The following is a 21234-nucleotide window of genomic DNA, read 5'->3' on the forward strand; positions in this document are numbered from 1 at the left end:
GGGGCCACTGTGAGTTATCCAGATTTACTGGCATACTGAGTGCAGCCTTTAACAGCATCATCTTTTAGGATTTGGAATAGCTCAGCTGCCATTCCATCACCTCCACTAGCTTTGTTCATAGTGATGCTTCCTAAGGCCCACTTGACTTAACATTCCAGGATGTTTGACTCTAAGTGAGAGATCATACCATCCTGGTTATCTGCGTCATGAAGATCTTTTTTGTAGAGTTCTGTGTATTCTTGCCACCTCATCTTAATGTATTCTGCTTCTGTTAGGTCCCTACCATTTCATCCTTTATGGTGCCCATCTTTGCATGAAATGTTCCCATGATATCCCTCATTTTCTGGAAGAGATCTCTAGTCTTTCTTCACTGAGAAAGGCTTCCTTACCTCTCCTTGCTGTTCTTTGGAACTCTGCATTCAAATGCTATCTTTCCTTCTCTCCTTTGCTTTTGGCTTCTCTTCTTTTCTCAGCTATTTGGAAGGCCTAATCAGACAACCATTTTGTCTTTTTGCTTTTCTTTTTTTCCGGGATGGTCTTGATCACTGCCTCCTGTACAATGTCATGCATCTCCATCCATAGTTCTTCACGCACTCTGTTTATCAAATCTAATCCCTTGAATCTATCTGTCACTTCCACTGTCTAATCATAAGAGTAAATACTACAAAAAACTAAATTCAGAGCAGGAAAACTAATTTCACAACAGAACACTTTACCTTGGTTTTAAAATCTATGACTTCATCGTCTGATGTAGGCCCTAAATCAATGCCAGGTTTGCAGGGAAACATTTAAAGCAAAAGCATACAATAAAAATGAATGAGTTCATGTCTTTGAACAAAAGAAAAAAAAGTGAAAGTTTGTCTATTTATTAAATGAACTTTCTTGACTTGAATAAAATTTGGCCTGTTTTATACAGCTTTTAAAAAATCTTTTTTTAAAGATTTTTTGATGTGGACCTCTTTTAAAGTCTTTACTGAATTAGTTCCAATGGTGCTTCTATTTTATATTTTGGCTGTCTGACCCTGAGGCATGTGAGATCTTAGTTTCCCCGACTGAGTATTGAACCCACAGTGCCTACATTGGAAGATGTTTTACTAACCATCTTAATCACTGAGCCCCCAGGGAAGTCTCCAAAAAAGTTTGTCATTACCTATTTCTGCTTCCATCTTTCCCAACCTATGAAATATCTAGTTAACACTCATTCTTAGTTTCCATAACAGAGTGACAGCCGACATATCAGCAGAGCTTAAAACCCATTTGTTTTCACCAAGAGTTCTAATAGCTGAACTGAAAATCCAATTGATGGATTGAAATAATTCTTGTTTGCCCAAACTGGAATAAACCTGATGACTTGAAACAAAGCGAAAGAATAGGCTTTTCCTTCTCTATTGTCTGTTCAAGGTTCAGAGACGAATCTGAGTCCGTCCAAAATGGGAGTCTTGGTCCGTCAGCAGGGATACCACTTATAGATTACACCACTTCTCTCCTTTACTCTAAGCGGGAGTACAGGTAGTTTCCCCACAATGTCGAAACTTAAAATATATACAAGTCAAAGACGTAATTTATATCTTTAACTTATATGCTACATGGGTACTTCTCAGTCTCTGCTGAGGGCCATGGAAGTGGACGTGGGAGCCAGGAAGGCCAATTGTCAAATCACAGATCAACTCATTTTAACCAGGGTCAATTCATTCACCTCCTGAAACCACAGTTACCTAGTTAAGTAAAGGAGGACACAGCTAATTTACAAAGCTGCTGTGGTGACTCTGCTGCTGCTGCTAAGTCGCTTCAGTTGTTTCCAACTCTGTGCAACCCCATAGACGGCAACCCACCAGGCTACCCCATCCCTGTAATTATCCAGGCAAGAACACTGGAGTGGGTTGCCATTGCCTTCTCCAACTCATGAAAGTGAAAAGTCAAAGTGAAGTCCTCAGTCGTGTCCAACTGTTCGTGACCCCAGGGACTGCAGCCTACCAGGCTCCTCCATCCATGGGATTTTCCAGGCAAGAGTACTGGAGTGGGGAGCCATCGCCTTCTCCGGTGATGACTCTATGAGGTCACAGATGTAAAGCACGTAATGCAGTGTCTAACCCACAGCAGAACACTCAACAAACATTAGTTTCTCTTCTCCATGTTCCCTTAGTTAAACATATAATTGAAAACATCCATAAAATCCTACCTCCTTAAAGAGTCTTCTTCCGAACTCTTATCCACTATTAAAGAAAAAAGCAAGACACATTTTAAATCAACAGAAGAAAAATACAGACTACTAAAACCTCAACACTGAGGCTTTGTTTAAAAGTATCCCTTTCAAACCACACCTGGAGGCCACATTAGAGGAAGGGAACAGTGGTTGTACTATACTCATAGGCCAGTAATGCCTAAGAACCACTCCTCCTCTTTATAGTAATCAAATGCAAAACAAAACAAAAAACAAAGAAAGAACTGCTGTTGACAATGGCCATAATCCTAAGCAAACTCCAGGAGACTGACAGAAAATGATGCTATACCATTAACAGAATCAACACTATAAGCTGACAATAGCACACTTAAACAGCACAGTGTTTCTGGACTTCCATCACCTGGAGCACTGAACAGAGACTACAGGTGTCTTGCTGGGACATGACAACGTCTCTGGCTCTTCAGTTCAAGATGAAAATGCCCCATCACAGGGAAGCTTGGTCTACAGGCACTGAACTTCAGAGTGCGGTAAAACATGGGAAACAAAATTCTTCTCTTCCTGGTCCTCTTTCCAAAGGCAAGAGAAGTATGAACGATGTAGTCATTCCGGGCTTAGAAAGGATAATCTCTTGAAAGGGAGGTGGGGGAGGGCAAAGAGGTGAAGGGGGTCAACTCAGTGGTGAGAATGGGGACTAGACTTGTAGTGGTGAGCATGCAGTAGTGTGCACAGAAGCTGGACTTTTTAAAGAAGTTGTATATATATATATATATACATAACTTCTTCATATATATATAACTTCTTTATATATATATAAACACACCCTAATATGTTTTAAAAGACTCTCTTGAAACGCTCTCCTTTCATTGCTCAAGAGTATCTGGGCCACACAGAGCAGGATGGGCTGCAGAGTGCTGTGTGCTAGTGAAGGACATCATTTTATCAGTCCTTCCCATTATATGGCAAATGTTGATAGGAATCATGCTTTTTCACCTTGAAAGGCATACATCATCACATCCTATGCTGATGAACAAGGGGAGAGAGGGAAGGAGGGAGGGAGCTACGGACGCCGGTGCTGTTGGACAACGTTTCCCAGAGGTCGTCATGATCTGATGCTGGAGGGATGAGGCACATGCAGTCACTCCACGGGGAGAGGAGCACTGCAAGCTTGAGCCTGGAGGGCAGGGGCAGTGATTTTTAAATGTTTGCACCCTGTGACATCAGAACAATGCTGAGTACATAAAAGACACCTGCAAGTTATCTGTTTAGTGAGCAAATGAACAAATAAATAAGCATGTTTTCTTTGAAAATTTTGTTTAGAAAAATACAGAAATTAACCAGAGAAAACTCTATTCTATTCTGAGCGTATTGAAGACCAAGACACTGTCATCTCTGTATCTCCTCTGACTAGTGTATTAAACCAACCTACAGTTCTTTGATAGATGCTTTTGTTGTTCAGTCACCAAGTCGTGTCTGACTCTTGTGACCCCATGGACTACAGCTCACCAGGCCATGGGATTTCCAAGGCAAGAGTACTGGAGTGGGTTGCCATTTCCTTCTCCAGGGGATCTTCCCGACATAGGGATCAAACCATATCTCCTGCATTAGCGGGGGGATTCTTTACTACTGAGCCACATGGGAAGCCCCCTTGGATTAGATAGAGGTCTACTCAGTTAAAGGTACCCTTGGATACCCTGTACAATGTGCTGGATGCCACATACAGTGGACCTAATGCTGTTTCTGTGACTGCAAAGTACTTTTGTGCTTTTATTAGAACCTGCAGAATACCAAGTTGTTCTATTTGAATATCTATTATGATAATCTTTTAACTGATGGCAAGAGAACATCTTGTTCTTACAAAATTATACTGTCATGACAAGTGTCCAACACACAAAAGAAAATATCTGGTCCTAATGAAGTCAACCTATCTCACTCTCTCGGGATTTGTAAGGAATGAAGTTGGTAATCTAGACATGCTTGGTACAAAACTAGGCAAAATAACTGGTTCTCAACCAGGCATTGCTTTTCTGCCTTCTGTACTATTGGCAGGTATCTTTCAGAAATAATCTCTCACTACTATGCTGCACACGGGCTCAGCATTGCAGTTAGTTATGGTTTATCATTTCTTCTCCTACCAGGAAGGGGTTATTCAGGTTCCTAGTTTTAATGATGGTAACTATTTTAGTGAGACTAATCACTATACAGTAACTACTACCTATTCATTCACTAAATGCAAACCATTTCTAAAAATGAAAGTTCACTTTCATAAGAAGACCAATCTGCTATATATACTATGACGATAGATGAAATATAAATCATACTCACTTAATTTGTTTTCTTATGATTTAGACAAAGATTTATAATAGGACTTTAGGGCATATTAAATAGATGGATTTCTTTTCAGACAATACTGTCCTTGATGTTAAATCACCTACAATTAACTTCTTAAAGAATTCTGAATACTAGAGTATAAAGAAGTTAATTGAAAAAATAAAATGCACATGCAATTGACACTAATGTTTTCATAGTTCTTTCATTATTGAAACTTCCTCATTCCTACTTTATCTATGGTAGAATCACCAAGAGTAATTCGGTATCAGATGACGTACCTGGGTTGCTATTTTCAGGAGAGGTTTTAGGTCTCTTTTCTTTATAATCAGAAATCAGTTGGAGAAAGCTATGTATTAAAATGTGATAAATAATATTTTAACACTGATATGATAAACAACTACCAAATTCTTAGATCATTTCAATGTCAGAGATAATATCAAAACTTCAATTGTTACATACAAGTTTCTAAGTTCTATAAACTTTTATTTAGCATGTAGTAAAGAAGAAAGTAAAGGTATATTGTCACCCTGCTTATTTAACTTATATGCAGAGGTCATTATGAGAAACGCTGGGCTGGATGAAGCACAAGCTGGAATCAAGATTGCCAGGAGAAATATCAATAACCTCAGATATGCAGATGACACCACCCTTATGGCAGAAAGTTAAGAAGAACTAAAAAGTCTCTTGATGAAAGTGAAAGAGGAGAATGAAAAAGTTGGCTTTAAGCTCAACATTCAGAAAACTAAGATCATGGTATCTGGTCTCATCACTTCATGGCAAATAGATGGGGAAACAGTGACTGACTTTGTTTTTTGGGCTCCAAAATCGCTGCAGATGGTGACTGCAGCCAAGAAATTAAAAGACGCTTACTCCTTGAAAGGAAAGTTATGACCAACTTAGCATATTAAAAAGCAGAGACATTGCTTTGTCAAAAAAAGTCCATCTAGTCAAGGTTATGGTTTTTCCAGTAGTCATGTATGGATGTGAGAGTTGGACTATAAAGAAAGTTGAGCACAGAAGAATTGATGCTTTTTGAACTGTGGTATTGGGGAAGACTCTTGAGAGTCCCTTGGACTACAAGGTAATCCAACCAGTCCATCCTAAAGGAAATCAGTCCTGGGTGTTCATTGGAAGGACTGAAGATGAAACTGAAACTCAAATATTTTGGCAACCTGATGTGAAGAGCAGACTCATTTGAAAAGACCTTGATGCTGGGAAAGATTGAAGGCGGTAGGAGAAGGGGATGACAGAGGATAAGATGGTTGGATGACATCAACGACTCAGTGGACATGATTTTGTGGAAACTCTGGGATTTGGTGATGGACAGGGAGGCCTGGCGTGCTGCGATTCATGGAGTTGCAAAGAGTCGAACATGACTCAGTGATTGAACTGAACTGAAAGGAGAAAGAAAACACAGATCAAGCAGTCATGAACTCAGGGCAAGACAGCTCCAACAACTAGCTAGAGTCAGCTTGGTTATGAAACATCTCTCGAGTTTGCACATCCCAGCTCTATAACCAGCTGCTGTTTGTTCCTGGAGGAGCTGTTTCTCTGCAGTTCACAGTCTTCCTCTACACAACTGGGATATTACCACCTTACTTCAGAAGAGGATTAATAGGATTTAACGAGATCATATACCCCCAAAATGCTTGCAGGAACAGTCAAAGAATGGGATAATTTGTTCCTGAATGTTATTGCTGGAACGACTTTCGAATTCCAAACAAATCCCAATATGTGCTTTTTCATACGTTTAACGTTCAAGTGTTGCTTGAAACTGTTATTAATTCTGGTGACTGGCTGTTCTTTGTGGTTTGTAATTTAGGGAATCTCAGCTCTTATATAATGTGTACCTAATTTATTTATAACATATGAATTCACTACATTATATAACATAATGATCCCCCATTATTGCAGCTAATGACACCAAAATCAGAAAATTAATCACAATCAAGACCTGGCCTGGACCACTACTCTTCCTTCTCTACCTACTCAAACTCTGAACCAGCAGATCTTTCTGACAATGATGTTTAATCTCCATGTTCCCCTCCAGTTCACTTGGAAGACATATCCCTACTCTTACAGTGGATACTGGCAAGTTCTAGACAGGGCTTACCTATCTGAATTCCAACTGTCTTACTTGAGACTTAGGGATTTCTGTTGAATGGGTTCCTTATGGGGCAGATTCTGAAAACATTTAAGGTGGAGGCAGATAGGAATCCGTTGGAAGATTTTCATGATTATAGGAAACAGATCCCATGAAAGTCCAAGCATAATAAGGGAATCTCAGGCAAGCTGGCACCCACTACTCTGGGAAGGATGACAGGGAACCTGTGACCTAAGAAAAGGTGCCCCCACATGACAGAAAGCCGCCTTGAGGTTCAAGTCTAGATACAAAGGAGAAAGGGAAGTCTGCTCAATCCCTGCAGGAGCACTTGACCCTCTCTGACAGCCGAAAATAGTCCCCACTACCATCTGCTAGCAGAAAAGATAAATAAGAGCCTCAAGAGCACCTCATCGTGAAGATCAAGGCTTATGCGTTGGCTCCACATAAGGTCTCTGAGTGAGGGGGGAAGCCAGGAGGCCCAGCTGCCTGAACTGCATGCTGGTGCTTTGTTTGCCACAGTGACTGAGTGACAAGCACAGCACACGTATGAGAACAAAGAGCTCTCACTCTGGAGTCGACGTGTGCATCACCTTAAAGGCTGGGGAAACTGGACCTGCAGGGGCGGCCTGGGAGCAAAGGTCAGTCGTGAGCCCACTGCAGGATGAGTTTCTTTTTGCTTTCCTTTGAAAATGATTTTATTAAAGGTCTTTATAGAGCTACATCCAGACTCCAGATCCAGCCGCCAAGCAGACCCTGTCAAGACCAGCTGTAGCAGCAGCGCTGCAGCAGCAGAATCAATGCGAGCAGCAGAATGATGAGAAAGAACTATTTTCTTCCCTCCAAATGACTTCCGGAAGAGGACCGTCTCGTTGATCTTAGGGAATCCGCCGGGTTCTTGGAAAACTCAAGCGGAAGCGTAGACAGGCAAGTCCTCAAGGGAAAACACAGGATTTGCTGCTGAACTAAATCTTTCAGGACCCAAAGAACTGGTTAGAAATATCACAACTGTGACACTGTTCGTACACCATATCAAGAGGTCAGACTTGGAATGAAATGGCTAATGTCAAGCTTTCTCAGGATCAAGGTCTCCATGTCCTGAGATAAAGCACTCCAAGCCTACAGCCAAGAGTAACTAATTGGCCTTTGTTGGCTTTCAGCTCTTGAGGGGGAACATGTCTCCACCATTCTCCAAACTGCCTGCACCAAACTGGACTCTCACTGGTCATGTAGCAAGTAACAGGTAAAATTATTTTTGGCTGCAGTTTAGTGAGAACTGACATTTTAATGTGAACACTTACATATTAAAACCACTAGTAACAGCATATCCTTCTGCAGTCCATCCAAAAACATCTTGGGAAAAGATGTCAGCGCCTTGCTGAAGAAGCAATCTGACGACATTTGCTGATTCATACTTGACAGCAAGCATGAGGGCTGTTCTAAAACAACAGAGAGAGGACTTCAGCCTTAGGAAGTTGAGTTAACTTACTGAAACAGTTAATTTTGCTTTACCAAGTGAATGCCTTGCCCTTTCATGAAGAGCTGACCATTTACAAGTTCAAGTGTTCATCTTTGTAAATTACCTCCAAGGTTAAAATGAAGGGATGGAAAAGAAGCCTCCTGTCCCACTGAGATGCCAGGTAGCAGTACTTACTATTTCAAAAGTCCTGGTGGGGACTTCCCTGGTGGACCAGTGGGTAAGACTCTAGGCTCCCAATGCAGGAGGCCTAAGTTCCATCCCTGGTCATGGAACTTGATCCCATATGCTGCAACTAAGAGTTCCTACAACTAGGATGCCACACGCCAAATAAATAAATAAATGTTTTTTAAAAATAATAAGAAAGTCCTTGATGGACAAGAAACGATGCTGAGGCCACTCATCTGAGGCAGGTGACTATTTAAGGGATGAATTCCCAATTTCCTCCTTAGTCTGACATATTCGGCTTCCAAGTCAGCTAGAGGTTGGGTTAAGGAAAGGCCACTTGCAGACGTAAATCAAAAATATTGATAATAATGGGAATAAAGATAGTTACGGTGGCAGGTAATGGTGTGGAAAAGCATGTGTTAGGCACCTAAAATGAAATACTATATATAAAATCTTTCTCACAAACAGGCACCTTTGAAAGACGCAATACTATTTGCCTTTCATATCAGGAAACTTATTTGCCGATGAGAAATAACTGTAATCAGTAGGAAACCTAGGAATTGAACCTAGTATGAATCTCAAGCCCATCATTTATGTCTGTATTGTCCACCTCTGACTTGTCTTTGTTAAAGGAACAGTTTATCCAATCAAAGCTATATTTCTTCCTTCTACCTGCATTAAAAATTAAAATATCAAAATGGACTCAAATGAGAAAGGATAAAAACTGATGAGCCCACAGGATCTGCTGACAGGGAGTAATAATCTCGTTTTGTGGCTGTTGCTACTTAGTCGCTATGTTGTATCTGACTCTTTTGCAACCTAATAATATCAACATTCTTCAAAGAAAGTAATTTAAAGCAAAGAGTTATCAAAAAAACTACATCAAGTCTTTTAGGTTTACTATGCATCTTTTAAATATATATATATACAAAGAAGAGGTTAAAGAATTATTTTAAAAGAATTAAGAAACCCAATATTGTCATGAGGTAAACTAAAAAGCAGAACCCATATTTCATAAAGCTAATAAAACTAATTTGAAATCCCTCAGCTATTACAAGATCAACAAAGCAAACACACAAAAAACAGGTTGCATATGACAGCAGTCAATATTATAAAGGAATATGAATGCTGCTGTATATTCCTGCTATATATTGTTCATAATTCCCAGTCAGAATAATTGGTCATCTACCTAGGTGATGATGTGTTGATCACAAATGAATCCTCTTATTCATTTAATCTTGATATTACCATCCTAGAACAGCACTAAGGGTTTTAAAAAGAAAATGAACAACAGTACCTTTTCTTCTTATCAACTGCATGTATATTTGCTTTGTTCATTACTAAAAGCTCCACCATTTGCTCTCTCCTTTCACGGATTGCAACTAACAGTGGTGTCAGGTCATCCTGTAAAACAGGGAAAACCATTTCTAATGTATACAGTTAACCTACTTCTAAACGGAAATTAAAATCATGCAATAGATTCTCTGAACTTAAAAATAAGTCAGAAAGTAAATGAAAGAGAACCCCTCCTCCTCATCGCCCTGTGCACCTCCTTTCTCTTTAATATACTCCTCCCCTGGGCCTTCCCTGGTGGGCCAGTGGCTAAGAGTCAAGCTCCCAATGCAGGGGGTACAGGTATCACTTAGCTACTGTATCAACTGCGTATTTTAGGAACAATGCTGAGGTAGAAATATTTAATACTATCTGTAGACGCGACACGAGAGACCCCGGCCCCGGCGGCTCAGACGCGACACGAGAGACGCCGGCCCCGGTGCAACGAACGACGCAAAGAGGTGCGGCCGTGAGGAGCTACCCCACGCCTGACGACAGGGCCGGCGGCCGAGAGGAGCTACCCCACGTCCAACAGGCAGTGGCTGCGCCGGCGCAGGAGGGCCGAGAGGAGCTAATCCGCATTCAAGGTCAGGAGGGGCGGCCTTGAGGAGATACCCCTCACCCAAGGTAAGGTACAGCGGCTGCACTTTGCTGGAGCGGCTGTGAAGAGATTTTCCACGACCAAGGTAAGAGAAACCCAAATAAGACAGTAGGTATTGCTAGGGGGCACCAGAGGGCAGACAACCTGAAATCATAATCACAGGAAACTAGCCGATTTGATCACATGGACCACAGCTGAATGTGGTCCACTGGAGAAGGGAATGGCAAACCACTTCAGTATACTTGCCTTGAGAACCCCATGAACAGTAACAAAGGTAAAAATGATAGGATACTGAATGAGGAATTCCCCAGGTCGGTAGGTGCCCAGTATGCTACTGGAGCTCAGTGGAGAAATAACTATAGAAGGAATAAAGGGATGGAGCAAAAGCAAAACCAATACCCAGTTGTGGATGTGACCAGTGATAGAAGCAAGGTCCGGTGCTGTAAAGAGCAATATTGCATAGGAACCTGGAATGTTAGGTCCATGAATCAAGGCAAATTGGAAGTGGTCAAACAGGAGATGGCAAGAGTGAACGTCGACATTCTAGGAATCAGTGAATTAAAATGGACTGGAATGGGTGAATTTAACTCGGATGACCATTATATCTACTACTGTGGGCAGGAATCCCTTAGAAGAAATGGAGTAGCCATCATGGTCAACAAAAGAGTCCGAAATGCAGGACTTGGATGCAATCTTAAAAATGACAGGATGATTTCTGTTCGTTTCCAAGGCAAACCATTCAATATTACAGTAATCCAGGCCTATGCCCCAACCAGTAATGCTGAAGAAGCCGAAGTTAATCGGTTCTATGAAGACCTACAAGACTTTTTAGAACTAACACCCAAAAAAGATGTCCTTTTCATTATACGGGACTGGAATGCAAAAGTAGGAAGTCAAGAAACACCTGGAGTAACAGGCAAATTTGGCCTTGGAGCACGGAATGAAGCAGGGCAAAGGCTAATAGAGTTTTGTCAAGAGAATGCACTGGTCATAGCAAACACCCTCTTCCAACAACACAAGAGAAGACTCTACGCATGGACATCACCAGATGGTCAACAGTGAAATCAGATTGATTATATTCTTTGCAGCCAAAGATGGAGAAGCTGTATACAGTTAGCGAAAACAAGACCAGGAGCTGACTGTGGCTCAGATCATGAACTCCTTATTGCGAAGTTCAGACTTAAATTGAAGAAAGTAGGGAAAACCACTAGACCATTCAGATATGACCTCAATCAAATCCCTTATGATTATACAGTGGAAGTGAGAAATAGATTTAAGGGACTAGATCTGGTAGATTAAGTGCCTGATGAACTCTGGACGGAGGTTCGTGACATTGTACAGGAGACAGGGACCAAGACCATCCCCATGGAAAAGAAATGCAAAAGAGCGAAATGGCTGTCTGAGGAGGTCTTACAAATAGCTGTGAAAAGAAGAGAGGCGAAAAGCAAAGGAGAAAAGGAAAGATATAAGCATCTGAATGCAGAGTTCCAAAGAATAGCAAGGAGAGATAAGAAAGCCTTCCTCAGTGATCAATGCAAAGAAATAGAGGAAAACAACAGAATAGGAAAAACAAGAGACCTCTTCAAGAAAATTAGAGATTCCAAGGGAACATTTCATGCAAAGATGGGCTCGATAAAGGACAGAAATGGTATGGACCTAACAGAAGCAGAGGATATTAGGAAGAGGTGGCAGGAATACACAGAAGAACTGTACAAAAAAGATCTTCACGACCAAGATAGTCACGATAATGTGATCACTGGCCTAGAGCCAGACATCTTGGAATGTGAAGTCAAGTGGGCCTTAGAAAGCATCACTATGAACAAAGCGAGTGGAGGTGATGGAATTCCAGTTGAGCTATTTCAAGTCTTGAAAGATGACGCTGTGAAAGTGCTGCACTCAATATGCCAGCAGATTTGGAAAACTCAGCAGTGGCCACAGGACTGGAAGAGGTCAGTCTTCATTCCAATCCCAAAGAAAGGCAAGGCCAAAGAATGCTCAAACTACCGCACCATTGCACTCATCTCACACGCTAGTAAAGTCATGCTCAAAATTCTCCAAGCCAGGCTTCAGCAGTATGTAAACCGTGAACTCCCAGATGTTCAAGCAGGTTTAGAAAAGGCAGAGGAACCAGAGATCAAATTGCCAACATACGCTGGATCATGGAGAAAGCAAGAGAGTTTCAGAAAACCATCTATTTCTGCTTCATTGACTATGCCAAAGCCTTTGACTGTGTCGATCATAATAAACTGTGGAACATTCTGAAAGAGATGGGAATCCCAGACCCCCTGACTTGCCTCTTGAGAAACCTGTATGCAGGTCAGGAAGCAACAGTCAGAACTGTACATGGAACAACAGACTGGTTCCAAATAGGAAAAGGTGTACGTCAACGTTGTATATTGTCACCTTGCTTATTTAACTTATATGCAGAGTACATCATGAGGAACGCTGGGCTGGAAGAAGCACAAGCTGGAATCAAGATTGCTGGGAGAAATATCAATAACCTCAGATATGCAGATGACACTACCCTTATGGCAGAAAGTGAAGAGGAACTCAAAAGCCTCTTGATGAAAGTGAAAGAGGAGAGTGAAAAGGTTGGCTTGAAGCTCAACATTCAGAAAACAAAGATCATGGCATCTGGTCCCATCACTTCATGGGAAATAGATGGAAAAACAGTGGAAACAGTGTCAGACTTTATTTTTTTGGGCTCCAAAATCACTGCAGATGCTGATTGCAGCCATGAAATTAAAAGACGCTTGCTCCTTGGAAGGAAAGTTATGACCAACCTTGATAGTATATTAAAAAGCAGAGACATTGCTTTGCCAACCAAGGTCCGTCTAGTCAAGGCAATGGTTTTTCCCGTGGTCATGTATGGATGTGAGAGTTGGACTGTGAAGAAGGCTGATCGCCGAAGAATTGATGCTTTTGAACTGTGGTGTTGGAGAAGACTCTTGAGGGTCCCTTATACTGCAAGGAGATCCAACCAGTCCATTCTAAAGGAGATCAATCCTGGATGTTCATTGGAGGGACTGATGCTAAAGCTGAAACTGCAATACTTTGGCCACCTCATGCGACGAGTTGACTCACTGGAAAAGACTCTGATGCTGGGAAATGTTGGGGGCGGGAGGAGAAGGGGACGACCGAGAATGAGATGGCTGGATGGCATCACCGACTCTGTGGACATGAGTTTGAGTGTACTCCGGGAGTTGGTGATGGACAGGGAGGCCTGGCGTGCTGTGATTCATGGGGTCGCGGAGAGTCGGACATGACTGAGCGACTGAACTGAACTGAACTGAACTGAACTGTAGCATGCATACCCTATCCAAGGATGAACCATGAGTAAACTCAAAAGGTTTACAGACATTCCAGTGCGAATATTGTTCTGTACATGAACGTGCAAAGGGAGAATCTTTTTTTTTTTTTTCAAAAAATTATCTGTGGGAACCCTGTTTTACTGCTTTCTCAGAAATGTCTCCTGGAATTTAATCCTACTCATTCTCTCTTCCTTGCTTGCTCTTTCCACCGCCCTTCCTTAAGTCAGACGTTCTATCTGACAGGTCAGCATTAGCTAGATGCTAACTGCACGCAGAATGAGCGCCCTCCCCACCTTATCTTCAAAGACCCTTCCTGATGACTCTCATGTGATTACCTCCAGACCACCAGGAGGAAGCTTCCAAAATCCTAGAATTCTGGTGTCTGTCTTGCTTTACTGCTCTTAGTTAAAGATTGCAACATAAAATTACCAATAAATACACGCTCAACATTTTCTCGGGGAGTTGCTTTTCCACGAGCTCTCCCTGTGCTCTTATAATCTTGTGTGTTTGTGAGAATTATTCAGTGTGAAACCGCCACAACCAACTTAAAAATTCTAATTTGAAAAATTAAATCTTGTTCTTAAGAGAGCTTTTAAAATGTAAAATCAATGACAGATTAATTAGACTGTCTTTAAAACCTTCAAATATTTCTCAAAATAAACTATCCATCAAAAATTGGAAACTCAAATGCTTATGGACGGAAAGCTGATGAGCTGAGGAAGTGAAAAAGCCAGGTGAGACAAGTAACCCCGAAAACACATGTCCCATACAGAAGGGGTGGCCTCTGCACGCAGGCCAAACAGTAGAATGGGCTCAAGGGGGTCCGGGTTTGGTCCTTGGAGAAGCCTGAACTTCTGCCTGAGCCTCCTGAATTTGAAGTGTTGACTCACGGTGTGGACGTCACTAAACAGATCCAGGGCCATGTTTGGTCTCTGGACCACTTTTGGTTTATGTTGGCTGTTTCAAAACAGGTGGGTCTAAAGCAAATACTTGTACGTGAAACCTTTCTTTTGTTTAGTATCATATGTTTCGCAAAAAGAGTGGGTCCCAATATGTAACAAATACGGCTATTAAGACTCATAATTCAAGTAAACATAAATTCTTTTAAAAAGACTCAGAATTCACAGTCAAGAATGTTTCCACTGCCTGTTGAAACTACGATCTGGCTCTAGAATTCCTCTAGATTGTTAATCAAATGGATAATGACTTTCCAAGCCTGCTGAAAATAAATGCTTAAAACAATTCCCCTCTGTACTGTTATTAACTTCACGTGTTTTAAAGCTCTCATCTGCCTATGCCAGGGATCAGCAATTCTTGCACGAGTCTGTCCAGCAGCTGATACCAAAAAAGGCTCATGAGTTACTATTACTGCAGTCAGGAAAACCCTGTTGGTAACAAACATCTGTTGACCTAATGACCTGGATGATAAGTGAAAGTGAATAAAGTGCAGTCGCTCAGTCGTGTCCGACTCTTTGCGAGCCCATGGACTGTAGTCTACCAAGCTTCTCTGTCCATGGGATTTTCCAGGCAAGAGTATTGGAGTGGGTTACCATTTCTTTCTACAGGGGATCTTCCTGATCCAGGGATGGAACCCAGGTCTCCTGCATCACAGGCAGGCAGACGCTTTGGTGCAAAAGCCTTAAAGGGCCAGACTCTACAGACGAAGTGACTTCACCATGAGCAAATCTCTAAAGACTCTCGGACTGCCACTGAATGATGAGTGGTTGGAAGGAAAAGGAGCTCTGGTTCAAACCCATAGACACAGCCAAAGATCCTCCTTCTAATGTCTCAAACACAGGGGCAGAGAAAGAGTCAGGCTAATATAGCTGGAAAGGAGGGAGCTGATGGAAGAAGCTAGCACTGATCAAATTCCAGAGCTTCTAGAGACTACTTTCTTTTGTGATAGGTGCATTTAGAAATTACATGTATTCACTCCATAGTTATTCATCAAGGATTGGATCAGAATTTCAAGGGAATAGTTCTAAATACACATGTCCAAGTGTTCCTCAATTTACTCAGTCAAAATCTTCAGGGAACAGCCTAGGCTTATAAATTTTTTTAATAAGTTTTCCCAAATAATTGTGGTTCACCAGCAGAATATGGAGAAGGTAATGACACCCCACTCCAGTACTCTTGCCGGGAAAATCCCGTGGGCAGAAGAGCCTGGTCGGCTGCAGTCCATGGGGTTGCTTAGAGTTGGACACGACTGACCGACTTCACTTTCACTTTTCATTCTCATGCATTGGAGAAGGAAATGGAAACCCACTCCAGTGTTCTTGCCTGGAGAATCCCAGGGACGGGGGTGCCTGGTGGGCTGCTGTCTATGGGATCACACAGAGTCGGACACAACTGAAGCGACTTAGCAGCAGCAGCAGAATATAGCTGAGAATTAGTGCAGCAACCACTCCAGTCTCATCTCTTCCTTACACGGCCAATTCATTCTCTTACATGAAGGTTTGAACAAAAAAGAAAAGTGCAAGAGGGAAAAGTCATCAAAACTGAAATTTTTTAAATTTTCCTGGGTACACAGTGGTAGAACAGGGACTAGGAAACCCAAAAGGTAATCTGATTTCATGATTTATAAACCCCTTACTTCCTTCCCATCAAGACATTCTAGATGGGAGAGCAGAGTCTAGACTCTTATCTAAATGGATGGTTCTGCCAGAATAGGATAATATATCAGTTAATTATTTATTCTTCTCTCTTAATTCCCACTTAATTACCACCTGTTCACTGCCAGTCTGTTTTGCTCACAGTCTTCTTAAAACTGGCCCCTAGGCAAGTTTACAGTTCACTCACACTCTTTTTTCAAAATAACAACTATTATCCCTGAAAACTGAAAAGCACCTCACCGAAATATATCAACTGAAGGGAATAAAAAGCACAAGCTAAACTCTCGCGACTTTCGTGGCAGCCCCGTGGCTGGGACTCAGTGCTCCCAGTAAAGGGAACCTGGGTTCGACCCCTGGTCAAGAAACTACATCCTACATGCCGAAACTAAGCCCAGCACAGCCAAATAAATAAATATTAAAATAAATAAATCCTCTTCTTGGCATTTCCTAACTGCCAAAATTCCAGCTTGACTTGCACTTTTCACTTGCTTGCTCCTTTTCCTTTCCTTTTACCCTCTTAAGACTTGAGCAATGAGAGAGAAACCGTGCTTATATAAATCATTTTTCATAAAATGGGAACTTGTCAATAGCAAATTCTATTATGTTGTAAAATGCTTTCGTTATGTTTGAATTTTAAGACAAAGTCTACTGAGGCAAATTTGGCTTCACTGGGTTATTTCAGACTGATTACAAAGAAGAAAAAAAAAAAAAACCTTCAGTGGGAGAAAATATTTGGAAAATGCTTTACCTTTTAACAAGTGCAGTGTGACGACGAATACCAGCCATGAACACGTAAAGGAATGCTTTCCTCTCTAATGCTTGAGAAATATCATGATTTAAAGTGAAATCTTAGACAATTTGGTTCCTTCAAAATACTTTCACTCAGGGAAGACTGGAGCTTCCCAACACGGACAACTGAGCCCACCTGTGAGATGGAGGGAGTTCCTGGCGGGGCTGCAGAGACCGGACTTCACGTGCTTCATGAAGAAAGAGCAGGAGTGGCAGCTCCCCAGGCACAGCTGCAACCCCGCCGAGAAGCTCCCCAGGGCTAGCATGGAAGACCCCGAGGTGTAAGTGAATGCCCTTGCTGGGTGTCAAACATGACCTGACCCGCCTAGCCAGATCTCAGAACCCGGGGTCCTGGAGGGCTCAGGGCTCCAGGCCTGCTGCCTCCCAGGCCCACTTGCACTCACCCAGCTCCCCCTGCTGAGCACTGGGTCTCCTTCCTCCTCTGCCGACCCCCAGCAGGGCACATTCCCTGAGCCCCTGTAGACAACCAGTCCCCACATCACTTCACTCCCGGCAAGCCTTAATTTCCTGTGGGCTCAGAGCCTACCACTCACTCCCACCCACGTTCTAATGGGAAAAGCTTCCTTCTGGGGTAGAAGGGTGGCTGGCAGACAGAGCCCTGCCCTTTCTGGGGGCACCAACTTTTTTCACTCCTGCCCCGACTCGGGTTTGCAACTGTTTCCGTGGTAACAGGGCCTCATGGGCACTATTCAGTTTACCTATTTACATACTGTTATAAATAAAACACTTGTAGGTTAAGAAAATGCTTCACAAACATTTGATAAATAAAGTTAGCTGACTGATACCTTGTTCCTGGCGTCGATACAGGCATTGTAGGAAAGCAGCTTTGCTGCGAGTGATAAATTGTGGCAAAAGACAGCGTAGTGGAGAGCGGTGTTGCCACAGACGTCCATGACATTCGGGTCAGCACCACGCTCCAGCAGAAGAGTCGCACACTCCTCCTCTTGGCATTCTATGGCCTGTCAGTGTTGTGCTGAGAAACAGAGTGTAAATTCTAGGAATGCAAAGTAAACAGTCCACAAGCTTCCCCAGTCCCCTATATTTCAATGAGATAAAGTCATTTTCAGTCTCAGTGGTTAAACCGCATCCATCTCATGGGGACATGGGTAGCTGCCCCATACCTTCATCAGCGCTGTCCTGTTTTCGTTATCACCAAGGTCAAGCCGGCATTTTCTCTCCAGGAGGACAGTGACCACCGCTGAATAGCCGTTGGCACAGGCCAAGTGGAGGGCAGTCCTACGAAAGCAAGAGCAGGTTTAGTGTAACTGTTTCAAAACAAACAACTGTTCATGTGATTGAAAACACTCAATAGCATGGTACCCCTATCGCTCTGAAACAAATATTTTGTTTCCTTCTGGAGAAAGAACAGTATATATTAGTTTTAGCTCTTCTTTACACATTAATGAAAGAACAGTCATTAAATAGAATAGAATAAGCATGACCCCGAGACTCAGTTCAACTTGGGTTTGACCTTGACTTTCACTCTGTCACTCAGTAGCTGCCACTCAGCCTCTCTGTGCCTGAGTTTCCTCACTAAACTAATGGAGAGAGAGCAGTAATTATCCCACAGAACACCACCACGATACTTACATGAGATCCAAGGAAAGGATTTAAAACCACTCCTCACACAGACAACAGCTCAGTACTTGCTAGGTACTATTCTCATACTTATTACTATTATCTTACAAGGACAACATCTCAATGATGTCAAAGGTTATTACACATCCTTTGCAAATATGTTTTGAATATTAGAGACAACATTCTACTTCGCTGATTCTAATATCCTCATTTTCTTACATTTTAACATCTCTGACATTGGGATGAAAGTTATAATTCACATCTTTACAGCTATAATTGGTAGCATGTTTGTTTGTTTATTTCTCATTTTTCCTGTTCTTTTAATTACCATAAGGTCTTTTTTCCTAAGGTTGATTTTTTAATTGAAGTATAGATGATGTATATTGTATATTATTATATTTTATAGGTACACAACATAGTGATCCACAACTTTTAAAGGTTATACTCCATCTAAACTTATTATAAGATATAGCTACATTCCCTATGTTGTACAATATATCCTTATAGCTTGCAGGATTTTAATTCCCCCACCAGGGATCCAACCCCAGGCCCACAGTAGTAAGACTTAACCACTGGACTGCCAGGGAATTCCCAAGATTCCCTTGACTTCTGAAAAGGCTGAAAGTTGTCAGAGGATACCAGTCTCAAAAGAATTCTAAAAAAGAGTTGAAAGTGAGAAATTATTTTTATCTGTGCCACATTCCTATTAGTGCCAGAAAGACAAGTCCTGTCTGCTATTCCGACTTCCCTACAGACATCTTGATCTACAGAGAGTATTAAGTTTTTTGTTTGTTCAATCAACCTCCAGATTCTTTTTCCTTTCTTTCTTTCTTTCTTTTTTTTTTTTTTTTTTTGGTGCGAAAACTCAGGAAACTTCAGAATTCTTACTTCTGAAATAATTCTTAGAAAGGTCTTTGGGGTAGGAGGGAAGATCAGGACTAAGAGGATATATGTATACTTAACAACTGATTTAGGATGATGTTTAGCAGAAAGCAACACAACATTGTAAAGCAATTATTCTCCAATTTTTAAAAAAATAAGGTTAAGAACCAGTAGAAATAGAAAAAAAAAAAAAAAAAGAAGGTCTCTGTCAGCACACACACACACACTGTACAAACAGGAATTTGTGTTTTCTTCTGGCACTTTTCTCACTGTGCGTATTTAAGATTTTTGATCCGTACTCCATCTGAAGCTTTTTTGTGAGATTAAAATCTAGTTACTTTTCTCTAAATAGTTACCAGGTTATTTCTCCACCATCTACACATAGTTTATCTTCTCTAATAGAAAATGTCACCAGAATCAAGTTCTAAATTCTTACATATATTTGGGTGTTTTGGTAGTTTATATTCTGTTCCATTCATTTATCTATATTTTCAGTTGTTAGTAAATCAATACTTTGTGGGCACTTACAGCACATTTTGACATCTAGAAGGGCAAATCTTCACCTACAATACAAAACTTTTAATTTCATCACAACAATTAAAGACAGCATATGTAACCCAAAATCTTTAAAACCACAATATGTTGATTTGGTTTAAATATCAAAAGACCACACATCCTAAGAAAATGTCTTCCAATTCAAGGTCACAGCCAGCTTCCTACTTCAAAGTTTCTATGGTCCTTCAGCAAAAAATATAAAAACCTAGGCATCAGTTCAGTTCAGTTCAGTTCAGTCGCTCAGTCGTATCTGACTCTTTGCGACCCCATGAATCACAGCACGCCAGGCCTCCCTGTCCATCACCAACTCCCAGAGTTCACACAAACTCATGTCCATCGAGTTGGTAATGTCATCCAACCATCTCATTCTCTGTCGTCCCCGTCTCCTCCTGCCCCCAATCCCTCCCAGCATCAGAGTCTTTTCCAGTGAGTCAACTCGTCGCATGAGGTGGCCAAAGTATTGGAGTTTCACCTTTGGCATCAGTCCTTCCAATGAACACCCAGCATTGATCTCCTTTAGAATGGACTGGTTGGATCTCCTTGCAGTCCAAGGGACTCTCAAGAGTCTTCTCCAGCACCACAGTTCAAAGGCATCAATTCTTCAGCGACCAGCTTTCTTCACAGTCCAACTCTCACATCCGTACATGACCACGGGGAAAACCATAGCCTTGACTAGACGGACCTTGGTTGGCAAAGCAATGTCTCTGCTTTTTAATATGCTATCTAGGTTGGTCATAACTTTCCTCCCAAGGAGTAAGCGTCTTTTAATTTCATGGCTGCAATCAGCATCCGCAATGATTTTGGAGCCCCCAAAAATAAACTCTGACACTGTTTTCACTGTTTCCCCATCTATTTCCCATGAAGTGATGGGACCAGATGCCATGATCTTTGTTTTCTGAATGTTGAGCTTCAAGCCAACCTTTTCACTCTCCTCTTTCACTTTCATCAAAAGGCTTTTGAGTTCCTCTTCACTTTCTGCCATAAGGGTGGTGTCATCTGCATATCTGAGGTTATTGGTATTTCTCCCAGAAGTCTTGATTCCAGCTTGTGCTTCTTCCAGCCCAGCGTTCCTTATGATGTGTTCTGCATATAAGTTAAATAAGCAGGGTGACAATATACAATCTTGATGTATTCCTTTTCCTATTTGGAACCAGTCTGTTGTTCCATGTACAGTTCTGAGTGTTGCTTCCTGACCTGCATACAGATTTCTCAAGAGGCAGGTCAGGTGGTCTGGTGTTCCCATCTCTTTTAGAATCTTCCACAGTTTATTGTGATCGACACAGTCAAAGGCTTTGGC

At 41.7% G+C, this 21234-nt stretch overlaps 1 protein-coding gene across 1 annotated transcript; it reads right to left on the bottom strand.

Annotated features, from left to right (window-relative positions):
* Positions 1 to 2175: 2175 nt before the first annotated feature.
* On the bottom strand, positions 2176 to 19686 carry LOC129549810 (uncharacterized). The gene is made up of 7 exons (XM_088829445.1): positions 19682 to 19686; positions 18044 to 18158; positions 17708 to 17881; positions 9554 to 9660; positions 7913 to 8050; positions 4789 to 4856; positions 2176 to 2213 (listed from the first exon to the last, which is right to left on the bottom strand). Exons 1-7 carry the CDS (start codon positions 19684 to 19686, stop codon positions 2176 to 2178), a joined length of 645 nt encoding a protein of 214 aa, XP_088685571.1.
* Between the last annotated feature and the right edge of the window lie 1548 nt (positions 19687 to 21234).

Source organism: Moschus berezovskii, chromosome 1 (genome assembly GCF_049115385.1).
Source record: "Moschus berezovskii isolate FMDL1 chromosome 1, NW_MosBer_1.0, whole genome shotgun sequence".
NCBI classification, from domain to species: Eukaryota; Metazoa; Chordata; class Mammalia; order Artiodactyla; family Moschidae; genus Moschus; species Moschus berezovskii.